A 26,271-nucleotide genomic window follows, 5' to 3' on the forward strand; every position below is an offset into this window, starting at 1 on the left:
AAAGGGAAAGAGAAGGGCTACACTACAAAATGCTAATGGGCTTTTATTACTTCATTCCATTAATATTATACTAGTATTATAGGAATATAATATACGCTATATTATTTCTCTATAATATAAATGGAATAATTAGCATAATATAGCTAATTGGCCTATATACTTTATTTGTATAATATTCATAAAATTTGATTAAATTTTATTATTAATATTAAAAAATTAAGTTTTTTTTTCAATTAGTAGTAATATTTTTTGATGTGAAGTTCAAAATGTTAATGAAATAAGGTGTGCAATATTTTTTACTTTTTTTTATATTTCAACTAAACAATGTTATTTTGAGCACTATCAAAGGACATTCTATATAAGTACAAATTATGAAAAATTAAAATTTCTTGAATTCATATTCTTATTTAACAAATTTTGATCGTATTAAACACAGCCATTTTGTTTCGCGCGGTAATCCATTAATCACATTTTAAAGGTTAAAATTTTGATCGTATTAAGCACTATCAAGCTATCATCGGTTGACTAATTGTTAGAATTATTAGGCTATTTAAATCTTCACATTTCTAAAAAAGTCAAATTTATTTCATAAAAATATATGCATTTAATTATTATATCCCGCCAAATCACCCGCGAGAATTATAATTTTTAATTTTAGTATTTTGCTTTATACTGTACTGCCGTATTTAATTAATAATCACACATTAATGAATAATAATCACTCATTTAATAACCTCACTCAACATCTTCTGCATCTCATTCTCCTCGCCAAACCCTATTCATCGATTTCTGCTGTTTTTCATCTCAGATTTCAGATGAAGGCAGGAAAATCTAATGCCGTTTCCAGAAAGCCGGATAGCAGGTTATTAACGATCTTAATTTTGCTTTTGTAGTTCAATTATTTTGTTTGATTGCACTTCACAATTTTATTTTTTTTACTGTTTTTAATAATTTTGATGACTGCGATTCTGTGAATGGAGCTATTCTTGCCGCGATTAATTTTATTAGTTGATCATCGTTTATGTGACTACTTTTCGAGAATTATTTTCCAGAATTTTAATTGTAAAAAACAAAATTTGATGAATTTAGCTCAAGGTCTTATTGTGTTGTTTGCTTGCATTAATCTGGTTCTGTTAAAATATAATTAAAGTTATTGCATATTTTTAATGTAAATTTCATGTTATTTGAAGGTTTGATTGTCCTGCTTGGTAGATAAGTCATTAAGCCTTTAGAATTTCATGTTTTTTAGATTTCTGTGGATGTGATTTATGATTCTAGTTGTTTTATTCTTCGATTCTTGAGTTCCCCTGCTTTAGATTGAGGTCCTTTTGATGATTTTGCTTGGTAGATAAGTCATTAAGCCTTTAGAATTTCATGTTTTTAGATTTCTGTGGATGTGATTTATGATTCTAGTTGTTTTATTCTTCGATTCTTGAGCTCCCCTGCTTTAGATTGAGGTCCTTTTGATGATTTTGCTAGGCTTTCTGTGAAAAAGCAGACGAAGAAGGAGAAGCAAGCTGCGAAGGACCCCAACAAGCCGAAGAGGGCTGCGAGTGCCTTCTTTGTTTTCATGTATGCTGATTTCGTGCTCAATCTTTCTTCGTTTTTCAGAAGCTACCCAAAGTGTTGCCATTTGTTATTGAATCGAAACGACATTTCTGATAATTCTGTGTTTGTGATTGCAGGGAGGGCTTTAGAAAGGAGTACAAGGAAAAACACCCCAACAACAAATCTGTTGCTGCTGTAAGTGTCTCTTTTTCTCGATCCGATCATAATGTAGAATCTGATAGAGCCGAATTGGGATGTAACAGGTTGGTAAAGCTGGTGGTGATGAGTGGAAATCTATGAGTAAAGAGGTAACATTTTTACTCTTGATTGATGAATGAGCTTTTGCTTATTGCATATCAATCAAATCCCTTTTCTGTTTGCACAACGAAAAACAGGACAAGGCCCCCTTCGTTGCAGTTGCAGAGCAGCGAAAGGAGGAATACGAACGTCAAATGAGGGCATACAACAAGAAACTGGTAAACTCATACCATCATCGGTTAAATGTTTTTGTGATTATTTTCGAGTGCTGAGTGGCTTTTGTTGGTCATAGGCTGGTGAGGAAGATGAGGAGTCGGACAAGTCTCAATCTGAGGTGAATGATGACGAAGACGAGGAGGGGAGTGGGGAGGTTAGCGTAAGTGAAGCTCGATATATTCATTCATCTCTTGCTCACAATTTTTGGGCAAACTTTGGTTACAAGAAACTTATCTTTTTTGTGAATTTATATAGGAGGAAGAAGAAGAAGATGATGACTGAGTAAATTTTGAAGATGAGGATGCTTTGCTTACAGTCATTTATTGTATATGAAAATTCTCCTTCCACGTCTCCACAACACAATTAGGACAAAATCTTTTAGTTAAGCACTGATGCAATATTTTGTATTTGCTGTAAAACCCATTTCAAGCACTTATTTGGAGCTTTTTGTGATCTTTTTTTATTTTGCTCTTCTATCCCTACATTTACTTGAAGATGATGCTTTTCTTCATAGAAACAAAGTTTTGGCTTTGATTGATTTAATATGACTGAATATTGCCTTAGCTGGTAACATGTTTGGTGTTAATTAGAATTATTAATTTCAAAGAAATCTACTATTAATAAAGAAATCACTTCCATTTTTTAATCAATGATTTAAATTTAAACACATGTAGCTTCCAATTTAAGTTTTAAAAAATTATAATGAAACATATTTGTGGAATTGGAGGCAGAAAAATATTTCCCCAAAAAACTAATATTGAAACTTATTTATTTGGCCAAGTAAAATTACAACTTCCAACAATAATTGGATCTTATATTGTGCAATGGATTCGGCAAACCACTATTTACTTATCACGATTCGTTTAATTAACCATTTGCAAATAACGAAAATAATATTTTCTAAAAAAGGATGGAAATATTTATAGGAACACCAATCTTGTACAAAGTACTACAACACAATCGTGACAAAAAAGTAAAGACATATTGTATACTATAATGGAGATAATAAAGAAACAATATTTAACATAAGAATGATTTAAATCCAATAAGGGAAGAATTTATTGTAGTCCTCATCTTCTCTCAACGCCTTTTTTCACAACATATTTAGCGCAAGCAAGTGAGCACTCTTTATTGCATTCTGCCTCGTTGAAGATCTTTATTTGCATGCACTCGTTGTAGCAATCGTCCATGCAATACACGTTCCCGTGTTTCTCGATCGCCACCACCGCCGTTGCCATCAAAGCCAAAGCCACCACAAGCACGGCAGCCATCTTCCCAATCTTCACCATATTTGAATTGTGTGTAAATTTCAACCTCTATGAAATAAATTTGATGTGAGGATATTTGGTGACAAGGGGATTATTATGTGGGTATATATAGACACCAAAAAAATGATAATGTTTTAAATTTTTAATTCATATTTATTTAATTGAATGCGAGACGGTGTTCTTGGCTGCTTTTCGTGAAGGGATGTGTCTATTTGAGTATTTCCAATTAATTGAATACACACATATATATAATTGAGATTTGTTAGTATTGCAATAACAACGAAACTTACCATACTTTGCTATGAATTTATTATAAATTAATATAACCTACTCCTTTTACCGCATTTTGTAGTGATATAAAAAGGGTTTAATGTTTGTTTCTTCATTATATGAATATAATGCGGATTATCCGAAAATAGGAGAAACTTCGGCTGATGCTTTGCGCTTTGTCCAAATACTTCTTCATTCTCTCGTCACGAGCTTCACTTGTACCCAACATGTGATTTACTATGACTTGTGAATCACAATGGACTTTGAGAGATTTGACGAGCAGACTTTGCGCTAACTGGAGTCCGGCCAGGAGGGCTTCGTACTCGGCTTCATTATTAGTAGTGGGGAATAGGAAACGAAGTGAGTAGGTTACCTCGTGTCCGTCGGGAGCGACAAGTAAAATACCAGCTCCACTTCCCATCTTGTTTGAAGCTCCATCTACGAATCCGCTCCAGCAGTCCGGCGGCTCTACTTCGGATTCCAAGGGCTGTGCTAGTTCGGCATTGGCAGAATTCTTCTGTTCGGCAATAACGGGAATTGCTTGATCGAACTTCGCTTCTGCAAGAAAATCCGCCAAGGCTTGTCCCTTGATGGCTTTCCGAGGTAGATATTCAATTGTGTGCTCTCCCAACTCTATAGCCCACTTGGCGATTCTGCCTGATGCTTCTGGTTTGGTCAACACTTGCCGAAGTGGCAGATCAGTTAAGACGCATACCTTGTGAGCATAGAAGTATGGCCGCAGTCTCCTTGCTGCATTTACTAATGCCAGAGCAATCTTTTCCAGTGGTTGATACCTGGTTTCTGGACCTCTTAATGCTCGGCTTGTAAAATAGATGGGAAGCTGCTTTAGGCCTTCTTCTCGTACGAGCACCGCGCTGATGGTTTGATCCGATGCCGCTAAGTATAAGAATATTACTTCGGCTTCGGTTGGAGCAGAGAGAATAGGAAGCTCGGCTAGATAACTTTTGAGCTCGTCAAAGGCCCTTTTCTGCTCGGCTCCCCACTCGAACTTTGGTGCCTTTTTCAACACCTTGAAGAACGGCAGTTGCTTTTCGGCTGCTTGGGAAAAGAATCGATTCAGTGCGGCTAGACATCCGGTTAGCCTTTGCACGTCATGTATGGACTTCGGCATTGCCATGTTCTGAACGACTTGAACTTTTGAGGGGTTTGCCTTGAGTCCGTCCTTTGAAACCCAACAACCCAGAAACTTTCCCGAATCTACCAAAAAGGTACACTTTTGGGGATTAAGTTTGAGGTTGGCTTTCTTGAGCACGTTGAGAGTGGACTTGAGGTTGTGCTCGTACTCCGAAGTGCTTTTGCTTTTGACGACTATATCGTCAACATATACTTCGACCTCCTTTCCAATCAGGTGCCGAAAAAGCTTGTCTACCATCCTTTGATAAGTGGCTCCGGCATTCTTTAAACCGAATGGCATCTTTTTATAAGCGAAAATGCCGAAATCAGTAATGAAGGCCGTTTTTGAAGCGTCAATCTCATCCATTAAAACCTGATGGTATCCTTTGTATAGATCAAGAAAACAAAAAATTTCAAAGCCTATCAGAGCTTCTACTTTTTTATCTATGTTCGGAAGGGGATAGCAATCTTTGGGACAGTGCTTATTTAGATCGGTGAAATCTATGCACATCCGCCATCCTCCTTCCTTTTTCTTGATCATGACAGGATTGGCCACCCACGAAGGATACTTCACTTCGAATAACACATCCGCCTTCAATAATTGACGGACTTCGTCATGGATGACTTGACTTCGTTCTGCCGCAAAGAGTCTTTGCTTCTGTTTTATCGGCCGGACCGAAGGATCAATATTTAAACGATGAGTGATTACCTCGGGGGGCACTCCGGTCATGTCCAACGGAGACCATGCAAAGACGTCTTTGTACTCCTTGAGGAGCTGGATGGTTTTTTCCCGAAGTAGAGGCGTTCCCGCGAAGCCGATCTTAACCGTTCTGGATGGATCGTCTTCGTACAGCTGAACTGTCATCGAGTTCGGCTCCGGTATGACTTCGGTCATCGCCTCTGACTCCGGCTGCTGTGATTGCTATGCTTGGTGGTGCCGATCTGACTGCTCGGCACTTCTAAGCGCAATTTGCAGACATTCCTTTGCTCTCTTTTGGTCACCTCGGATGACCGCTATCCCTCCTTTAGTAGGGATCTTGATGGTGAGGTGATAGGTGGAGCAAACGGCCCGAACTGTGTTGAGCCAGTCTCTTCCCAGGATGACGTTGTACGGGGACCGAGCTTTCACCACGAAAAACTCAATCATCGTACTGGAGCTAGTAGGCGCTTTCCCCACCGTGATCGGAAGGCTGATAATACCTTCAGGGCGGGTGTCCTCCTGGGCGAAGCTCTTCAGGGGAAGCGGAGCCGGGCTGAGCCGAGTTGGGTCCACTTCTAGTTTGTCGAAGCACTCTTTAAAAAGAATGCTGACTGACGCTCCTGTATCCACAAACACCCTGTGGATCAGTTTGTTTGCCACTCCGGCTTGGATGACAATGGCGTCTTGGTGAGGAGAGATGGCCGGGACGGGATCAGCATCCGAGAACGTAATCACTTCGTCCTGCTTCAGCCTTTTATGCGTTGGCTCCTCTCGATTGGAGCCCCTGCGCTCTGACTTCAGGGACGACTTGGTCTTCCCGGCAGGGAGAGCGTCAATAGTCAGGATTACTCCATCATATTGCGGCTCGTCATCGTCTTCGGGATCCGGCTGCCTTTTCGGATCCTGAGGAGCGCAGTTCGCACCTCTCTGCTTCTTATTCTTCTTTGACTGCTTGCTTTGGTATTTTTTCAATGTCCCTGCCCTCACAAGAACATCGATACCTGCAGCCAAGTTTCTGCACTCCTCGGTATCGTGACCGTGGTCTTGATGGTAGGAGCAGTAGTTATCCTGGGGTCGGCGCGCGGCAGATTTCGTCATCCGCTTTGGCTTTTCGAACAGGTCAGAGTGTAGTTCGAAAATTTCCGCTCTCGGCTTGTTCAGCGGTACGAACTGAGCGGGCGGCTTCTCGGGATTGAGACGGGGTCCCAATCTGTCTTGCACCGGAGTCCTTTGAATCCTTTCAAAAGGAGTTCGGCGAGGATGTCCCTGATCGCCAAAAGGAGTTCGGCGAGGATGTCCCTGATCGCTTTGATCGGGCTTCCTCCTGTCTCCTCGGGACGATGAGCTGTCTAACGACCGTTTGCGACGGTCTGCCTCATCGGCCCGGGAGTACTGGTCCGCAATGTCCCACATTTCCTGAGCTGTCTGCGGACCGCACTCAACGAGCTTCCTGTAGAGAGCTCCGGGCAGGATTCCATTTTGGAATGCCGAGATGACAAGCAGATCGTTGAGATCGTCTACTTGCAGGCATTCCTTGTGGAATCTTGTCATAAAGTCGCTGATTTTTTCGTCGCGACCTTGACGAATGGAAAGCAGCTGAGCCGAAGTGATTCGGGCTTCCGCTTTCTGAAAGAACCTCCTGTGGAAGGCATCCATTAGATCTCGGTAAGATCTGATGCTGCCCTGGGGGAGGCTATCGAACCACCTTCTCGCGTTCCCGATGAGCAGCTCGGGAAACAGCTTGCACATGTGGACCTCGTTGAGACCCTGGTTCGCCATGTTATACTGATAGCGCCCCAAGAAATCGTGAGGGTCCACGAGCCCGTCGTAAGTCATCGACGGAGTTCGGTAGTTCTGTGGTAGGGGAGTTCGGGTGATGTCGTCCGAGAACGGAGTCTTCAGTGCTCCGTAGACGGCGAATCCGATATCTCGTCGGTATGGAGGAGATTGAGTTCTCCTGTGATTCCGGTACCGAGGAAGAACAGGAATGTGTCGGGGTTGAGGATTCTTCTTCCTGGAGGACACGGCACTACTGCGGTAGTGACTTTCATGTCTGGATGAGGAAGGAGAATCCTCCGTTTTCGTCTTCGGCTCTTGGCTCTTTTGCAGGAAGGCTAAGAACTCATCCTGCTTCTCAGCCAAGAACAGCTTGACAGCCTCATTCAAATCAGGCTGCTGGGAAGACTCAGTGGGACGATTTTTGGAGCGGCCTGTTCCTTCGCCATGAGAACTGGTGGTGGATTTATCCCTAGGCTGTTTTCCAGACCTATGGGATGGATTGGCTTCCTCCTGGTTCTCACGGGCAGGAATACGGGTACTCTGCGATCTGGTATGCATTTTTTGGGTGGAAAAAATGGATCAAAAATTCGCTTTATCACAAATTTTGTTCTCTGATTCCCACAGACGGCGCCAGTGATGGATCCGCGAATTTCTGACGTTAGTAAATGCTGGTAGAGAATGAAGATTATGACACAAAGAAATTACGTGGTTCGATTTACTGAGGTAAATCTACGTCCACGGGAAGAAAAGGGGGCAGAGTTGTATTGCTTGATCTGTTTTCTACAGCTTACAAATACAAACTTGCTATTTGCTATATGGTCTTTTATCTCTAGAGAGCTTAACCTTCTTCTATCTGATCTAAGTTCTATTTATATCTTGAACTAAGATCGTGGCTTGCATCACCACCCTAAGTCGTGGATGTCGTGTAGGTCATGGCCTAAGATCGTGGATGTAGCGTAGGTCATGGCCTACGATCGTGGCCTGAGTTGACACCACGTGGTAGTGGGTGTGTTGGACATCCTGCATGGGTCCACTAACTCCTTGTTCGGTCGAATACTGAGACCGAACTGCTTTGGTTGCCGATCTGAGAGTAGAGCTTGATGCCGACCTGAGAGCAGAGCTTGATTGGATGGCTTTTACCGAGCTGTAGGCTGAGGCCGAACTCTTTGGTAATGCCGAACTCATACTCCTGCTTTGGTTGCCGATCTGAGAGCAGAGCTTGATAGGTTGGCTTTTACCGAGCTGTAGGCTGAGGCCGAACTCTTTGGTAATGCCGAACTCATACTCCTGCTTTGGTTGCCGATCTGAGAGCAGAGCTTGATAGGTTGGCTTTTACCGAGCTGTAGGCTGAGGCCGAACTCTTTGGTAATGCCGAACTCATACTCTTCCTTGGGCTTTGGGCTGATGGGCCGTCATTGCTGTTGGGCTTGTTTAGTACGCACCCCATCAATGGAGAACAATTTAGAACAAAATATATAGACAAAAAAAGATTTCTAATCCTTTTCACAATACACGTTGGATTGAGCCTAAATATATATTGTACGGATTTCCAAAGCGTCGTTGTGCTCGTGGATCGATTCGATTTCATACTCCGCTACGAGGCTGACCCACTCCACTAGAATCATCAAAACGGCGTCGCACATTATGCCCATAACCCATTCATCACTTTCACCCCCACACGTGCTGCAACGCACCTCTCACGTGACGCCCAAACACAACCAAAAATACAGTAAAATACAAAAAGGAGTCCGAACTGAAAAGCAAAATATAAAAAAAAATAAAAAATTTAAAAAAGGGTCCCCTCCAAAGTCCAAAGCAAATGGGTAAGGTAGCAATTGCAGAAATGAAGAGGAAGAAGAAGAAGGGGCGACCGCCCAAGGCCCAAATTCCCCTAATTGCCCCTCGCAATCCCATCATTCTCGACTCGCCCCCAATCACCTACAGCCGATCTCACCGCCGGAACCCTAAATTCTATAATATTTCGCTGCGAGATCGCGACGCCCACGCCCAAGACGACGACGATGACGATGAGCGCAAGGAGAAGAAGGTCAAGCTCGTCGTCCGCCTCCCCCAATCCGACGAAAAGGAGACCCCCAAAATCAATCAGAATCAGGAGAGGGATTTCGCGCATTCGGCGTTGGAGCCGGAACCCGAGCCGGCCTCCGATTCCGAACCGGATTCTGGCTCCGCCTTCGAGGATCGCGACGCAAAGAAGCGGAAGATCAATGACGTCGATCACGGATCTGAAGGCGCGGTTTCAACTCAGGTGGGGTGAATTCTGCCTTAATTGCCCCCAATTTTGAGAATTTGGGAATCGGGGAACTGGGTGAGAGTTTTTCCCTCTGAAAATTATTGAATTTTCGAGGTTTTGGCAGTTTTTTCGTAAACGGAATTTCTATTTTGGGAATGGAATTCCGGATTTTGAATGCTGGGGGTTTCTGTGTGGGATATTTGAATGGGGTTTTTGGGATTTCGCGCGGAAAAAAAGATTTTACCTTTAATTTTCATTCCTCTGACTTCTGAAGATCTGAGAGAGAGGGGGTGATTGGTGAGCTGTGATTTGACTGAGTCAAAATCTATATCTACGTTTTGAATATACAGAATAGGATATTTATTTCTTTTATGTGTGCGAATTTATTTTCTACTCGTTTCCATTTACTGCCTTCATCTACATAGCTGGATACATTTTTCTTTCTATGTATTTAGTGTTGCTAATCTCTTTTGCTTTATATTTACTGGATTCTTTGTATGTAGAGATATGCATACAATATGTTTCAATGTGTGTATGTATGTTTGTGTGTTATCTAAAAAGGCCATTTGTGTCTTGGAAAGGGTTTCAAGTTTGTCTTTAATGTCAGTTGACTGATTATTGTTCTGTTGTTAGTTGTTACAGTTTTTTTTTCTCTCATTTTGTACTTGATGCTTGCTGCTGTTCATTTATTTCTGATTTGCCGTTCATTTCCACTGTTCCTTTCATTCTTGATGATTTCATTGAATTTTGAGATGATTATTTTAGTGCAGTTATTGATTCTATTATTATCTGCAGGAGAAAAAAGATGTGAAAGCGACAGACACTCAGCAACATGGTCCTAATCACATCCCTTAATTTTCTTGAACTTTGAATAATTGAAAATTATTGTAAGTAATTTTTTTGTGGACAGGGTCTCCATTGGAGTCTGGTCCCACTCAACCTTTGCCAGACAAAAAGTTGTTGGTTTTCATTCTTGACAGGCTTCAAAAGTATGTGTTTTTTTCTTTTCTGTTTCCTCTTTTGTGTTTCTTGGATTTTTCCAAAATATCTATTTGTGGACTGTCTGAGATGTTTCGGTTTCTTACAGTTTACCTTTGCTGCTTTCTTGAACTTGTGTAGGAAGGATACTTATGGGGTATTTTCTGAGCCTGTGGATGTCAATGAGGTGATGATATGTTTCACAGATAGATCTTTAGTGATGATGATGAGATTTTTACGTTGTTAGTAGCTCATGTGAAGTTAAATTTCATTGCAGCTGCCTGATTACTTCGAGTATATTGACCAACCGATGGATTTCGGGACAGTCAGGAAGAAACTTAATCGTGGGGCTTATAAGAAATTGGAAGAACTCGAGGTTGATTCTGAGTTCGAAGTTGCTTGTTTCATATAAAATATTTGTATATGCTCTGAAAATAAAGCACTTGGCTAATTGGATTTTGCCATTGTATTTTACCTACAGCATGAGCTCTCGTTGTTGGAGGGAACTCCTTTTCTTGATATTCCAGCAGCCATATAGATTGAGTTGTTACGGTTATTATCTTTAGAATATTTTTATAGTTTTGAATCTTGTTTACTTTTAAAATGGTGAGCCTCATTAATCTTCTGTGGTGAACGACCTTTTGTTTTTCTGAATGGGAAATAAATTACATGCCCAAATTGACATTGGAACAGTCTTTGTCTGAAGAAGCATTGGTGTCGATGGGACTGGTTTAGCTGCTACTGACCACTCTCCTCGATACATTCTAGCTCGTCTACTAGAATATGGTTGAAATTAGAGCATGCAAGTGATATCCGCTGAATAATACAGCATTGTTTGGTTCTTGAACCTGATTCTTTAGGGAGATTATGTCTATCTACTTGTTTGTTGTTAAATCACTGGAGAGCTCATATATATGAACTTTTCTATTTCTTCTATGTTTGGTTGTATTTATCACCGTAGCTTGGTTTCAAATGTACCACTGGATTTTCTTTTGTTAGTTAAATTTTGCCAGACTTCATAAACCTATGTTTTCCGAACTAATTACTGATGCTCCCTTTATTGTAATTCCAGGCTGATGTGTTTTTGATATGCTCGAATGCTATGCTGTATAATGCTCCTGATACGGTCTACTATCGACAGGTTTCCACTGTCTTCCTCATTCTGTTTATTCGTTTTTGGCATCCATCATTCTGCCTCTATATGATTCAAGGGGCTATTTTAGGCACGATCGATACAAGAAATTGCAAAGCGAGATTTTGAGAATCTGAGACATGAAGGCGACAATGGTCAACCACAGCCTAAGGTTGTTCGTAGAGGCAGGCCCCCGGGTAACAAGAACCAGAAGAAATCTCTCGAAACATCCCCACTGGATCGTGTTGGAGCTGACCCATCATCAGGTGCAGCTCTTAATAACGTGGAAGACAAGGCAACGGGATCTAACTCTTACAATCTGAGAAAGGGACCTGCATTGTATAGATACCGGCCCAATGACCCATACGTGTCATCATACCGGCCAAGAAATGGTGAACACTACCCTGAGTTTTCGGGAGACTGGAATAATGAATTTCCAGGTATTTATATTATTCACCAATCATATTCTGCATTCAGTCAATTCTTTTGCCGATTGGTTAATAATGTTATATTACCTTTTTTCTGATTTGCAGCATCCATTTTAAGGGCTGACATGAAATACGGCAAGAAACAGTTTACCATTGATGAGAATAGGCGTGATACATATAGGGAATTCCATCCCCTGTCTCCGGCTAACAATCCTTCTGCTTTTGCTAATTCCGGGGGAGATATGAAGCAACTCATGATGGTACGTATGCTGCAGAACTCTGTGTATTCATACGTTCACTCCGGGATCCGTTGCAAATGTTAATTCTTGCTTACTACTGGTATCAATTGCTTAGTTTTGTGGAATAAGCCTAATCCACAGGTTACATACTTATTGTACGAATCTGTTTAAATGCTCGTTTGAACATGCAGGTGGGCCTGCAGGAGTCGTTTGCATACGCTAGAAGCCTGGCCAGATTCGCTGCAAATCTTGGCCCTGTTGCTTGGAAAGTTGCATCGAAGAAGATAGAGTATGTCTTGCCTCCCGGGACAGTATACGGTCCTGGTTGGGTAGCTGAAAACGGAGCCACTACCTCACAGCCACCGCCTTTCCCAAACACCCCTGCTACTGACTTCAGAGCTCCTGACCTAAGCCCTTCTGAACCACACGGCCTTTCTGAAGAGATGGTCGAGGCCGTCAGGAGGCTCAACAGCCAGAACGAACGAGGCTTACAAGGCAACACATCTCCATGGAAAACGCCATTTCCACCAGTCCAGCAGAACCATATGTATCATCAGACTCATATTCAGAGAAATGGGTTTGGTGGAATGCCTGGATATGATGCACAGACGTCGAGGCTGTCCGTGCCGGCAATGGAAGGGTTTCAATTCCCTCCTCAGGCCATAAACCCCATGCTGCAGGAGATGCCGGCCGAAGGTGAAATGTGGACGTTTGGCAGGTCCTCTTGGCCGGCCGTGCCAGCTCAGGACGGCCGGAGCCTTGCAGCTCCGCCCGACCTCAACATGAGGGTCCTGGCCGGCTCGCCGAGTTTCAGCTTGCAGATAGGCTCACCTCAGCAGCAGCCAGATTTAGCATTGCAGCTCTAAACACTAAATTCTTTTGCCATTTTTTGGAAGGAATGAAGAAGCTAATTTTATGACTATTGGAATAGGAGACAGTTTGTAAATGTTTTTTGTATTTCCTAATTGAAACTACAGGGTTATTAGTGTAATTTAAAGGTCTGGTAATAGGGCAGAAGGAAAATATATTTATCAGCTTAAAATCAAATGATAACCATATTTTTGATTAATTTAGATTATAAATAAATCTATGTGGGATGTAATCAAATGATAATTATATATTTTATAATAACAAGTCTTTAGTACTACTATTAGATTAGCGATTCTGGTGGCACAAACTAATGCCATGTGTAATTACATAAAATTATTAAATTAATGAAAGGATAATAAAGTCTTTAGTTATTTGTAGTAGTTATAGAATCTCTTAAATTTCTCATGATTCCCAATCGTAAAATCCTAATCAAGGCATATTTGCGTTTTTTTTTTGCAAAATCTGCTAGGCAATATATTCAATATCAGAAGAGATATGTATCGTTGTATTTTAAATAGTACAGATTATAATATTAATAAATATTTTAAGAGATTTATATTGATGTATCACCACACAACATATTCATTATTTTAAGTATTTTTCGTAATTTGACAACTCAAAAAATACATTCGTTGCAGTTGTTTTTTATTTGTTAAAATGTTCTGTGATTTTTCGTATCCAAGAAACATTATTTCATTCTTTTAACCGATGGGGGTGGAGGTTATTCCTCCGTAGTTTGTGCTTCAATCAAAGATTTCGAATGCAACATGTACAAATATAACTCTCCAAAATATTAATAATACTCTAGTAAACAAGAATCAATGCAATGTCAAAATATTGAAGAAAGAATATAGATTCAATTACTCATAGGTAGTAAATTTATGATTGATTTTGCTCATTTTTTTAGGGTTAGGATTGAATCTTTACTTATTAACATCGTACCATGTAATTAAATGCCATTTAAATTTTCTTATTTTGCTTTCAAGTATGTTTTTCTATATATAAAAAGAATGTAAATTATGGAATAAGTAAAATTAGTATGATTATATTCAGTTATGATGAGTAAAATTAAATGTATATTTTATTTCAATGAAACTGTGGATTTTGCGTTAATATATATATATGAGAATTTGTTAGTTTTTCAAGACTCAAAATATACACACAAACACAATAATGGGCAAACTCCAACTAATATAGTTTGAAAAACAAGAATAGATAAATTAATCACAAAATAAGCTCATCTAGTTAGCGAAATTGTGACGGAAAAGTCAGATACAATTGCAGCCTCTAGTCAAATAATCCTAGTGAATCACTATGTTGAAGTTTTCTTATAGAACTATTTTAGATGATACAAGAAAATAGAAAAAGATGCTCCAATACCTTTTAAAGAGTGGGGAGTACTATTTAAACTAGATTTTGTTTTTATTTGTTTATAAAGAATCTTATCTCATTTGTTCACATGTAATGTCAAATGGGCTGTCTGAGAAACTAAACATGGCACTCAATGATTAATGGTGGTCCAAATTTTTTTGATCATGGAGAATGTGACCCCTCCCTATCCCTATGATCAATCATATCTTACATACTTTTAATATGAAATCAACTGAATACTGAAATATACCAAACTCATTTTGGTATTAATTAAATCTTACTTTTACAAAACAAAAATTATATGGGTGTGAAAAGTACTTTTCTTATTTTTATAGTTGAACTATTCGGTATCTCTATCGTTTAATAACGACATAGATAGAGATTATTTTTGGTGAAACATATTCTAACGTCACTATACAATTAGTTTTTGGCTCGACGAGTCATTGTGGATTAATAAAAATGTTGGAGATTCATGAATTTTGATTAAATTATTTCAGTAATTTATTTTTAGTGAGGTGTATAAATAATCCAAACCCTATAATTTAAGAAGTAGCCTAGGTGACTATTTCATTGCAAAATAATGGCATTATACAATCGAAATTAAATGTCAATAAAAGAACTCATTGAGTTTATAAATGATTTATTTTAAACAACAATTCGATTACTTTAAATGCATTGATAATCAAAGAAAAGTGTTATGAAAGTACCAAATTAGACATATACTTGCACCCCCAATAATTTGAGAATTTGTGAAACTACCAATCTATTTTGTCCACTTATGGGGTACTATTTTCAACTAAAGTTGAACCAATAGATATGTGGAATTTTCTTTTGTATGGAAAATATCCAACCAATGGAAATAGTTTATCTAATTTTCAGAGCCAATTGCTGGGTCCATCACTATCCTTGGAAAAGGTTTAAATAATATAATAATATTAAATAGTTAGATGTATTCATTTTCTCAGTCCTATAATAGCTTAAACATTTTTTTGGTTATTTTTTCTCGATTTAGTGAGCTACAAATATGATGTCACTATCATCTTTTAATTTGGACCCATTTTGGCCAGTTTAATTAATTTCACTCGTGACTTTGGAATTCAAAATGACAATTAATATTTATTTGAATATGCTTTACATTTAGTTTTTTGGAACAGTTCATGTGACTCAGATATTACTTCTGAAATATTTTACTGGATATATTCATCTTGTGTACATGAATGAGTATAGAAATTAAATCTCATCGTTTCCCTTTCTTTAAAATAAAGACAACGAATTATGATTGCTTAATTTACATGCTATGAATCCAGTCCACCATGTTCTATTTTGTTATCTACTGAAATTAATCAGAGCAATTACGTAATTATTTAAGTTTATTTAATTTGGTCTAGGTTAGTAGGTTTCTTTCTTACTGTTGATGGTCAATGACGTAAATTGGTAATGAAAATACATGTGTTTACACTCACACTTATCGAATTTTAACTTTATAAATTACTAGTAACGTAGATATATATGAGAAGTGGGTATTTTTGTGTAGTCTGCTCAATCTCTCATTTGGTTCTTTCTTTTAATCTTCTCACAATCACTATTTCTGTAAATACTCTCTCAGGTGGTGTTCGGTTTCTAAGATAAAATAATACCAAGATTCAATCTAGGATTGAGTTGTGAGATTATTTTAGTCATAGAGGATTAGAAATGACTGATTATCCCATGATTATCCATCTAGGATTGAGTCGTGGAGTTGAATCTCATGAACCAAACACACTACAAATTTAATATCGGATACAATCTTACAAACCGAACACCCCCTAATAGTATATAATAACGAAATTTGGTAGTATGTTATTTTACCGACTAAACCGTCTAAAAAGCATACTCATGTCATGATTTCTTTGTTTTTACATTCTCATTGTCAACAATTTAGGACCCACCCCAAAAATAAAATAGTATAGAATGAACCCCAAATCAAATCTATACTAACAATTTGAAAATAAAAATTGGTCTCTAAATCTAATCTAATGATAGATAGCCCCCCAAAAGAAAAATATTGTCATGCAACAGTGTAATTGTGAATACCCTTTTCCCAACCAATCCAAATCTAGCCCCACTTTTTGTCTCACAGACTGTCAAAATTCCATCCAAATGTAATTACCAAAATGGCCCATCGTTAATCAAGATTTGTACCAAAATTCAGGGCATTCTAGTCATTTTACCTGCCAATAACAACTAGTATTACTACTAATCTACTATACCTGAGATTAGACTAACAAGAATTAAACACCACACATCCTTCAAGTATTAATCCTTAGTGAAATTCTTAGTATTGTACAAATCCACACACTAAGGGCCTTCCGGCACTTAACATACGATTCGATAAGATTGAACGGACAAGAATCAAATCATACAATATCTTTATGCATCGACAGTCAACAAAAGTCATATTACACGGATCTACATTGACTAAACTATATTAGTCAACTATATACCGACCAAGCATCAATGAGACTACAATCATTTTAAATGCCAACAATAAATATCCTAACCTCTATAAAATCGAAACTAGAATTGGATTACACACTTCCTTTTGAGTATGAACCCTACGTAAAATCATATTACACGGATCTACCTCGATTAGTTCACATATCATTTGAGGTTATCGACACCGTGGGCACGCACATCGTGCGCAACTTGTAGAATCGTTGAACAACCAGGGGCATTTTGGTCATTTCAGCTGCCCCATACCCAAACGTTTAAATGCTAGCTGTGTATGAGAGTGACCTCAAAACACTCATCTGAGTGCTTTTATTGCTCTGCTTTCCCCAAAAGGCCCAGTCTACACACACTACTAAACAGTTCATGGGAAAGAAAAAGATTTGATTTTTTTTAGAGCTAGAAGAGAAAGAGGGGAAGAGAAAGAGGAGGAAATTAACCGTTGAAGGCGGCGCTAGGAAAAGGGGCTGTAGCGTTGAGAGGGGGGAAAGAAGCTAACTTGAATTTTCTGGGTTTTATTTCAATGTGCTTAGTGTAAAGTGGGCTCTGCTAACATTTTTGTAAAAATTCAGTCTTTTTCACACACTGATTAAGATATGTGTGTTTGTGTGTGTGGAATTTTGAATTGTTATTGAAGTTTGACATAGATCTGTTTAGAGAGATTTGAGCTTGTGATGCTTTGTTTCTGGGGATTTGAGTGGTTGGATTGTAGGAGGGAATGTGACATGCTCCCTCCCTCTCTCTTGCAATCTCTCTCTCAATCTTAGTAATTGTATTCTGTTTTTTTATTTTGTTTGCTATATGACAGTGTGATAGCGTCTATAATGGAAATGAGGGATTGATTTGGTATGTATTAGGTGAATTCAATTGGGATTCTGTTTATGGAATCATTTTTTTGGGAAAAAGGGATTTGATAGAGGAAAAACAGGAATTTGGGGTTTTTAAGCTTTAGAGAAGAAGAAAAACAATGGGTTGCTTTTCTTGCATAAGTCATCCCAGTAAGGATATGAGGGACTATAATGGAGGAGATATTGACACTAATTCATCGGGTTCGTGCATTCGTGTATTCTTCAATTTGAATTTTTGGTTTCATTGTTGTTTGTGTGATAAATGTGTTTTGATTGTAATGTGCTTATTTGGTTTCTTGAAAATTTGCAGTTGGTGGGAAGAGGAAGGCGAATGTGAATGGTAGTGGTAAGAATATGAGCATATAGCTTTTGAAATTTTGAAACTTGGCCATTTTTTTTTGTAGTTTTGGGTTGTTTCTTTGTTTAGGGAGGTGCTGGATCTTGATTGATTGATGCATTGTCTTACTGTTTCTGTTGTTGTTCGATTCTTGAAGTGAGTGTGAAGAAGGGAGGTGCCACGAGGGCAAAGGGCCAGGACGGAAACAACCCCTCGAAGGGCAATGCTGCTCGTAGCTTCACCTTCAAAGACCTTGCTCTGGCCACTCAGAACTTTAGGGAGGCTAATCTGATAGGCGAGGGAGGTTTTGGGAGCGTTTACAAAGGCCGTCTCGAATCTGGCTTGGTAAAAATGCTATCTTTTGTTGTTTTTTGTGATATTGAATTTTACAAGTTTGTGTACATAGTTTGAACGAAGAAGAATCAAATTTGGTGCTTTAGTTAGATGATAGATGCACGTTATGCTTAATTTATAGTGTTTCTTGATCATACGGTGGCTATCTTTGGTGTTTGGTGTTTCTTGAACGAAGAAGAATAGAATTTGGTGTTTTAGTTAGACGATTGATGCAATTTGTGCTTTAATGTACATCATTTCTTGATCTCACTCTGGCTTCCAACGAGCAGGTTGTTGCTGTGAAGCAGCTTAATCTTGAAGGGCTGCAAGGGAATCAAGAATTCATCGTGGAGGTTCTGATGCTGAGCCTGTTGCACCACCCGAACCTCGTGAACTTGATCGGTTACTGCACTGATGGCGACCAGAGGCTCCTTGTTTACGAGTTTATGCAAATGGGCAGCTTGGAGAATCATCTGTTTGGTACATTTTTCTTATCCAGTTGGATTTCTTAGTTGAATTCGAGAGTACTTTTATTTTTTTTCAAAAGTTGCAGTTTGGACCTCTCTCACATAATTAGTCTTAATTGTTGAAAACAGATTGATTGTGACACATAAAAGAAAAGGGTGATATGATTCAACTAACTTCACTAAGCACTTTTTAGTCGACTTCAGTTTTTTTGTCTTGAAGCTCCTTTGACGCGATTTGTTTTTTACCGACCAGTCCATGTCGGTTTCCTAGACGTATGTTGAAAAATGAGTATGAAATGAGCTGTAATCTAACTAACTTCACTAAGCACTTCTTAGCAACTTATGATTTTTCTTTTCTGCGTTTTCTCTATCGACTGGTCTATTTCCCATTTCTTAGACGTACGTTGAGAAATAAACGTATTGAGCTACTAATTAGGTATACAATGATGATATGTGTTGCTATCTTCTGGTTTTAGTTTTTCGTGTAGAGGGGAAAATGAACTCAAGTATAAACGGAATCTTGATGCGAAAGACGTCTCACATAAGCTTTCGTTTCTGTTTAAGCATCTGTGACGAATGGTGTGAGTTCTTATTTCTTGTTTTAAAATGCAGAGCCTACTCAGACGCCGCTGAGTTGGAGCACGAGGTTGAAGATTGCGGTTGGCGCTGCTTGTGGCCTCGAGTATCTTCACTGCAAAGCGAATCCGCCTGTTATCTACCGCGACCTGAAATCTTCAAACATACTGTTGGACAAAGATTTCAATGCCAAGCTGTCCGATTTTGGGCTTGCCAAGCTAGGGCCGGTTGGCGACAACACTCATGTCTCGACACGAGTGATGGGGACCTACGGATATTGTGCCCCGGAATATGCCATGAGCGGAAAGCTCACCCTAAAATCCGACATCTACAGCTTCGGCGTGGTTATGTTGGAGCTCATCACCGGACGCAAGGCCATCGACTGCACCAAAATCCCGGGAGAGCAGAATCTTGTTATGTGGGTGAGTTCTTCTTTCTCTAATCCCTAATTCACGACGTAAGACTGCCTGCTCTGTGTCGTCACACAAGATTAGGTTGAAGGATTAGACGATCAAATGAGGTCGAGATTGTCCGGTTGGCTAACCTATTTTAGCCCTAAATCGTTTCGTTTCCTTTGCAGTGTCGGCCTTATTTGAAGGACCGGAGGAAATACATACAAATGGTGGATCCTCTACTTGAAGGGCGATTCTCTATCCGGAGCCTCCACCACGCCGTTGCGATCACGGCAATGTGCCTTCAAGAGCAAGCCAGCTTCCGCCCGTTGATCGGGGACATCGTGTTGGCACTCGAGTTCCTAGCCTCGCAAGCGGACGATTCTCGGAGAGGTCAGTCCCACAGCCGGACCTCATCATCGCCATCGCAGGTAGATAAGGCTGATTCGAGAAGGCAAGATCTCGAAGATCCATCGATTTGAAGTTCCGGCCTCGTCTCTGGGCCGGCGACGAAAAAAACATGCTCAGAGGTGCTCTTGATGTTGCCTCCTTTGGCAGCTAAATACATATAGGGGTTTGATCATCTTTTCATAGTGTTATTTCACTGTAAATAATTGTTCATGTTGTTGCTAACACAATTTTTTCGTTTTAAGTATTTTTTTGGGGATTTCTTGAGTGTATTTTTTTGGGGATTTCTTGAGTTTCTCTTGCCATGAATTTGTGGTTTTCTTGAGTACATACTATTCAGAATTTCTACCGTATCATGTTTTCGTGTTTGTGGTTAAAATTGTCGAATATGGCTCAACCTGGATCGTTTGTCTGTTGGGTCGGGCCATATTTTTATAGCTTACGACAATGTCGGGATCAGCTGGTCAGCCCATTCCAGTTTCATGAATTGGCCCAATATTTTTTTGGGCCGGGCCCATTGCTCCACTCTATCGGATTGGTTTTATAAAAAGAGTCGATTTGGTTTCAAGAGGGCTATGTATTAATTATTGAGATTGTATATGATAATTAGTAAATTCAAATATTTATTCTTTATTTTTTTCAAGATTTTGGAGAAAAATAAATGAAATCTTGGAAGAGAAAGAATATCAAATTCGTGGTCGGTAGGAGAAGAAATTGCCAAAATAATTTTGGATAGTGTGGAAACATCCAATTTTCATCGTTTTTTTGAGGGAGAAAACATACAATTTTCATGTGGTTATTTATATTGCTATGTGTACAATTTGACAACCAACTCTTAAAAAATTCTGAAAAACCAATCAATATTCTTTTTCAGAAAGGAATATTTTGCTTTCACACTATGAATATCTTAGGCAAATCGGTCCCAAGGTAATAAATGAGATTGGTTGTAGGTATAAATAACTCCAAGAAAAGAGAAAAAAAGTATTAAATGAGATTGATTGTAGGTATAAATAACTACAAGAAAAAAAAAAGAAAAGAAAAGAAAAGAAAAGAAAAGAGGTGGATATGTAGACAGTATCTACAGGATTAAATAGCAAATTAAATCACAAAATTTGGCCAAATTATAGAGAATTTTATAAAATTTGAAAACTGAATTTAAAATTACAAATTTTCAATTTTTCTCAATTGTCTCGTTTATGTATAAAACATGTTTTTAGTGATGCTCAAAACAATATTAATTAATTAAAATAAGAATAAAAGAAAGAAAATAAATATACTTATTTTAATAAAAAAACATCATCACTGAAAGATGTCGTTTGTATTCAAATGAGATAATTAATTTTTTTTTCTAAATTTTGTGATTTAATATATTTCATTTTCAAACTCTGTGAATTTAATTAGAATTTGACTAAAATTTATGATTTAAGTGGCTATTATCCATGTTTAAAATACAATAATCCAACATTAAAAAATGAGCATAAAATATAAAATCACAGTACTATTGTGTGAGTTTTTGTATATTCGACTAAGTAAGAATTAATATAGAATGTTAAATTTACCATAAATTTAAAAGTGATGAATTTATTGTCACGTTTTAAAGGTAGTAAACGAGTGAAAATTTGGAATTACAAAACAAATGATGATGAGTGAAGGTAAAATATAGCCCATTGAGAGCCCAAACAAAACAGGCTTTTCAGCCCATCAATGGAGGCTTTTCATCTAGAGCACACACTTCTAGGCTGACACCACATGGCGAGATCGTAACGGTGGATATGTTACCTCCACTCCACATAAACTTCGGATAAGAAACAGCTACTTTGCCTCAGCTCCTCCTCAATAAATACAGCAATTTTTTATACTCCTTTAATAAAAAATTTCTGTATTTTTTTAATCGTATTTTATGTAAAATTCCATGCCACATAAAATAACCTCATTAGCCTACATTCTGCAATTAAAAAAGAAATTAGAATTGCATTTCGCGAGCATTTTATTTATATAACTATACGACAATTAGTTAAGCTTAAATTATGACGATAACAATCGCGTTAAATGATGATACACATTCTAAATAGTGATAATTTAAAAATTGAATCTAAAAAAAAGGAAAAAGAAAAGAATGTGCGTGGAATGGAGTTGGCTACATTATCAATTAAGAAATAAATAAACTCTATCCATTAAATGTAAAGGATAGTTAGATTTGAATGATTATATCTTATGATAATGAATTATAAATTATATTTAATGATAAAATAATCTTATAATTAAATCTTAAATGGATAAGTATTTTATGATGAATCATAACGAAATGACACTAAAGCGACGGTATAATTGGAATTAAAAGTGACTAACTATGGTCAATGCAAATCAATAAAAGATTATCCCAAAGAATAAAATACGCATACAATATAAATAAACTCATTAAAATTATATACTCCATTTTGAAAGGATAATATTTTTGAATTATAGAAAATGGAAACGCGAGCCACGTAAAATACACAAGCAATATTAAAATAATAATAAAAAATATAATGAAAATGAGGTCCCTACCTATATAACTATAAATCATCTCTATTCCTACTTAAAAACCGCTAAACTTCGATATTCGAAAAAAGCTCTTCTTTTTCTCTCTCGAAATGGATCCTAACAAGGTACGAATTTGTGAATTTTGGTTGATTAGGTCGTAGTCTAGTAATCCTCGCGTTGTTTGATTGAATTTATGCGTCGATTATATGTAATGATGATTTCGAGGTTAGGTGGTTAGTAGGATTTATCAAATCTAGATGACTTAGTTTACTGAATCTCTAATGTGAATCAAGTTCGTTTTCGTTTGGATTGTAGATGCGTTTTTTGAGAAAAAAATGGATTGAAATGCTTGAGTTTTAGCTCTGTTGATGTTTGACTATATGGTGATGATGAGTGCAGTACCGTCCGTCGAGTGCTTTCAATTCACCGTTTATGACCACGAATTCTGGAGCTCCAGTTTGGAACAACAACAACTCTTTGACTGTTGGAAGTAGAGGTATATTTTCTACTTGTATTTTTTCACCTATTTTTAGTGGAAGTGAGATGCATGAATCCTCTGAATTCTGCACGTTTTGTAAGTAGATAGTGAAGATTTTTAATCGATGTGTTGCTGTTTTGTTGTTTATGTTTGTTGATTTTGGATTGAGTAAAAACCTGTGACAGTGTGTGTGTATTATTTTATTTTATTTTTGAATAATTGTGGGAGGGATATTGAATGTTAATCTCTGATACTGTTACTTAATTCTCTCAGGTATGGTGTTTTGCTCTACACTTTCTGTAGTTGTAAGGATTAAGTTTCGAAGTGAAATCTGTACACCTGTATTTTACCGGGCTTGAGTTGAATGTGTCACTTGTGTTGTAAGGGTACTGATGAGTATTGTCTCTGTGACAGGTCCAATCCTTCTTGAGGATTATCATTTGGTGGAGAAACTTGCTAACTTTGATCGTGAGAGGATTCCAGAACGTGTTGTCCATGCTAGAGGTGCCAGTGCCAAGGGCTTCTTTGAGGTCACTCATGATATCACGCACCTTACTTGTGCTGATTTCCTTAGAGCTCCAGGTGTTCAAACACCTGTTATTGTCCGTTTCTCCACTGTTATCCATGAGCGTGGTAGCCCTGAAACTCTTAGGGACCCCAGAGGATTTGCCGTGAAGTTCTACACAAGAGAGGTAAAGTTGTTCTCATGGCTCTCAGTTTCTTATCGTATTGGAAGGTTCATCATTCATACAAATGAGTTGTATCTGCATAGTGGCTTTCTTAGTTCCAGAAGAAAGAAGCAAAAGATTTGTTACTTTATGGCTCAGTTACATGACTAATTTTGTCTGTTTTTCTTCTTCATTTGTTCAGGGAAACTTTGATATGGTGGGAAACAACTTTCCCGTCTTCTTTATTCGGGATGGAATGAAATTCCCTGATATGGTTCATGCGTTGAAACCCAACCCAAAGTCCCACATTCAGGAGAACTGGAGAGTGTTGGACTTCTTTTCTCACCATCCTGAGAGTTTGCACATGTTCACGTTCCTCTTTGACGATATTGGTATTCCACAAGATTACAGGCATATGGAAGGCTCGGGTGTAAATACCTATACTCTGATCAACAAGGCTGGGAAAGTAAATTATGTGAAGTTCCATTGGAAACCTACTTGTGGAGTGAAGTCTCTGTTGGAGGACGAGGCTGTTAAGGTTGGAGGTACCAATCACAGCCATGCCACCCAGGATCTTTATGACTCGATTGCAGCTGGCAATTACCCTGAGTGGAAACTTTTTATTCAGACTATTGATCCTGATATCGAAGATAGATTTGATTTTGACCCAGTTGATGTAACAAAGACTTGGCCTGAGGACATCATTCCCCTGCAACCCGTTGGTCGTTTGGTGCTGAATAGGAACATTGACAACTTCTTTGCTGAGAATGAACAACTTGCGTTCTGCCCTTCTCTGGTTGTCCCTGGGGTTTACTATTCTGATGACAAGCTGCTCCAAACCCGTATCTTTTCTTATTCTGATACTCAGAGGCACCGTCTTGGACCAAACTATCTGATGCTCCCGGCTAATGCTCCCAAGACTGCCCATCACAACAACCACCATGAAGGTTTCATGAACTTCATGCATAGGGACGAGGAGGTATTATATGCATATAAGCATCTCTCATTTAACATTTTAATATTAAATGATTCTACAATGTCTCCAATCACATATTTGAAGAGGTTGTAGGCTTCTGGTTTCCTTTAAGTCTTCTGCATTCTTTGCATGTTACATATTACTTGTAATTTGAATTCTTCTGCATTCCTACTTATGCTTTAATTAGATGGTTCTGCTCTTTCCAGGTGAACTATTTCCCGTCCAGGTATGATCCAACCCGTCATGCTGAGACGTACCCCATCCCTTCTGTGGTGTTGACAGGAAAACGTGACAAGGTATGCATCGGCTGCTTGGCATTAATCCTCTTTGTCTTGACTTATTATAATCTTTGAGACTTTGGATTCTGGTTTCCCTAAAAACTAGCAGAGATTCACCGAGTCACTGTGCTTTGTAGTCTCTCTGAGGCGCCAGTATTCATTTAGAAGTGTTTCTTTCGCCGACTCACAAACTATTTCGTTGTGATCTTATATTAACTTTTCATTGATCGATACAGGTCAGCATTGAGAAGGAGAACAACTTCAAGCAACCCGGTGAGAGATACCGCTCCTTCACACCAGAAAGGTAGTATATCACTTCCGGCCCTCTTTTAAACTCGATAGCATGTATAATAAGTACACGTGAACTCATTTCATCATTTTTATCATTTCTCCTTCAGACAAGAGAGATTCATCAAAAGATGGATTGAGGCGTTGTCCGACCCCCGTCTCACCCACGAAATCCGAAGCATCTGGGTTTCTTACTGGAGCCAGGTATGCCTTTGCACCACCAACCCTCTCATCCTCTTTTTACCCTTGTGCTAAACATTGAGCAGAAACTCACCGCTGTCCATCTCGACTGCAGGCTGACAAGTCTCTCGGCCAGAAGCTCGCCTCTCGTCTCAACGTGAGGCCGATGATGTGAAGGCGAAGAGAAGGGATCTTGAATTATTTGAGGAGGAATTGGTTGCCATGGCTTAGTTTGTTCTGTTACGTAGTGAATCAAAACTCTGTGTGTGTGTGTGTGTGTCATAAACCAACCATGAAATACTGTGATCTTAATAAATGTGAGATATTCATAATTGTTACTGCTGTCTTATTTATGCGATGGAACATTCTACTTATCCCATTCTTAGAGAGACAGATGGTTATATTTAAATTGCATACTTCCCAGCTCCTAAGTTAATCAATTCATATTTTCTGTTTGGTACATTTACGACATTGCTACAAATTACAACAACTCAATTGGATGTCTGAGCCCTCAATGGTCACGACAGCTACAATTGAATGAGTTGACTGCAATTCTCGTTGTGAGATGAGATGTCATAGCTACACTCTCT

The 26,271-nt window shown here is 38.5% G+C and overlaps 4 protein-coding genes across 4 annotated transcripts; all 4 read left to right on the top strand.

Moving 5' to 3' along the window:
• Window positions 1-705: 705 nt before the first annotated feature.
• On the top strand, window positions 706-2,485 carry LOC121760213 (HMG1/2-like protein). Its single transcript, XM_042155859.1, has 7 exons — window positions 706-862; window positions 1,480-1,572; window positions 1,686-1,743; window positions 1,812-1,856; window positions 1,944-2,024; window positions 2,099-2,182; window positions 2,278-2,485. The coding sequence occupies exons 1-7, from the start codon at window positions 708-710 to the stop codon at window positions 2,302-2,304; spliced, it is 543 nt and encodes a 180-aa protein (XP_042011793.1). The 5' UTR covers window positions 706-707; the 3' UTR covers window positions 2,305-2,485.
• A 6,475-nt stretch (window positions 2,486-8,960) lies between these two features.
• Window positions 8,961-13,123, top strand: LOC121761015. Its single transcript, XM_042156599.1, has 9 exons — window positions 8,961-9,439; window positions 10,220-10,259; window positions 10,335-10,413; window positions 10,544-10,589; window positions 10,680-10,778; window positions 11,475-11,543; window positions 11,626-11,974; window positions 12,068-12,222; window positions 12,393-13,123. The coding sequence occupies exons 1-9, from the start codon at window positions 8,993-8,995 to the stop codon at window positions 13,065-13,067; spliced, it is 1,959 nt and encodes a 652-aa protein (XP_042012533.1). The 5' UTR covers window positions 8,961-8,992; the 3' UTR covers window positions 13,068-13,123.
• A 4,092-nt stretch (window positions 13,124-17,215) lies between these two features.
• On the top strand, window positions 17,216-20,618 carry LOC121762275 (probable serine/threonine-protein kinase PBL21). The gene is made up of 6 exons (XM_042158096.1): window positions 17,216-17,978; window positions 18,088-18,123; window positions 18,272-18,459; window positions 18,738-18,927; window positions 19,527-19,912; window positions 20,071-20,618. Exons 1-6 carry the CDS (start codon window positions 17,897-17,899, stop codon window positions 20,362-20,364), a joined length of 1,176 nt encoding a protein of 391 aa, XP_042014030.1. The 5' UTR covers window positions 17,216-17,896; the 3' UTR covers window positions 20,365-20,618.
• Window positions 20,619-22,856: 2,238 nt separating this feature from the next.
• Window positions 22,857-26,019, top strand: LOC121762718 (catalase isozyme 1-like). The gene is made up of 8 exons (XM_042158682.1): window positions 22,857-22,938; window positions 23,213-23,309; window positions 23,706-23,983; window positions 24,162-24,938; window positions 25,142-25,231; window positions 25,450-25,517; window positions 25,612-25,705; window positions 25,797-26,019. Exons 1-8 carry the CDS (start codon window positions 22,924-22,926, stop codon window positions 25,854-25,856), a joined length of 1,479 nt encoding a protein of 492 aa, XP_042014616.1. The 5' UTR covers window positions 22,857-22,923; the 3' UTR covers window positions 25,857-26,019.
• The last annotated feature ends 252 nt before the right edge of the window (window positions 26,020-26,271 follow it).

The sequence above is a fragment of the Salvia splendens genome, chromosome 13, assembly GCF_004379255.2.
Source record: "Salvia splendens isolate huo1 chromosome 13, SspV2, whole genome shotgun sequence".
Classification (NCBI taxonomy): domain Eukaryota; kingdom Viridiplantae; phylum Streptophyta; class Magnoliopsida; order Lamiales; family Lamiaceae; genus Salvia; species Salvia splendens.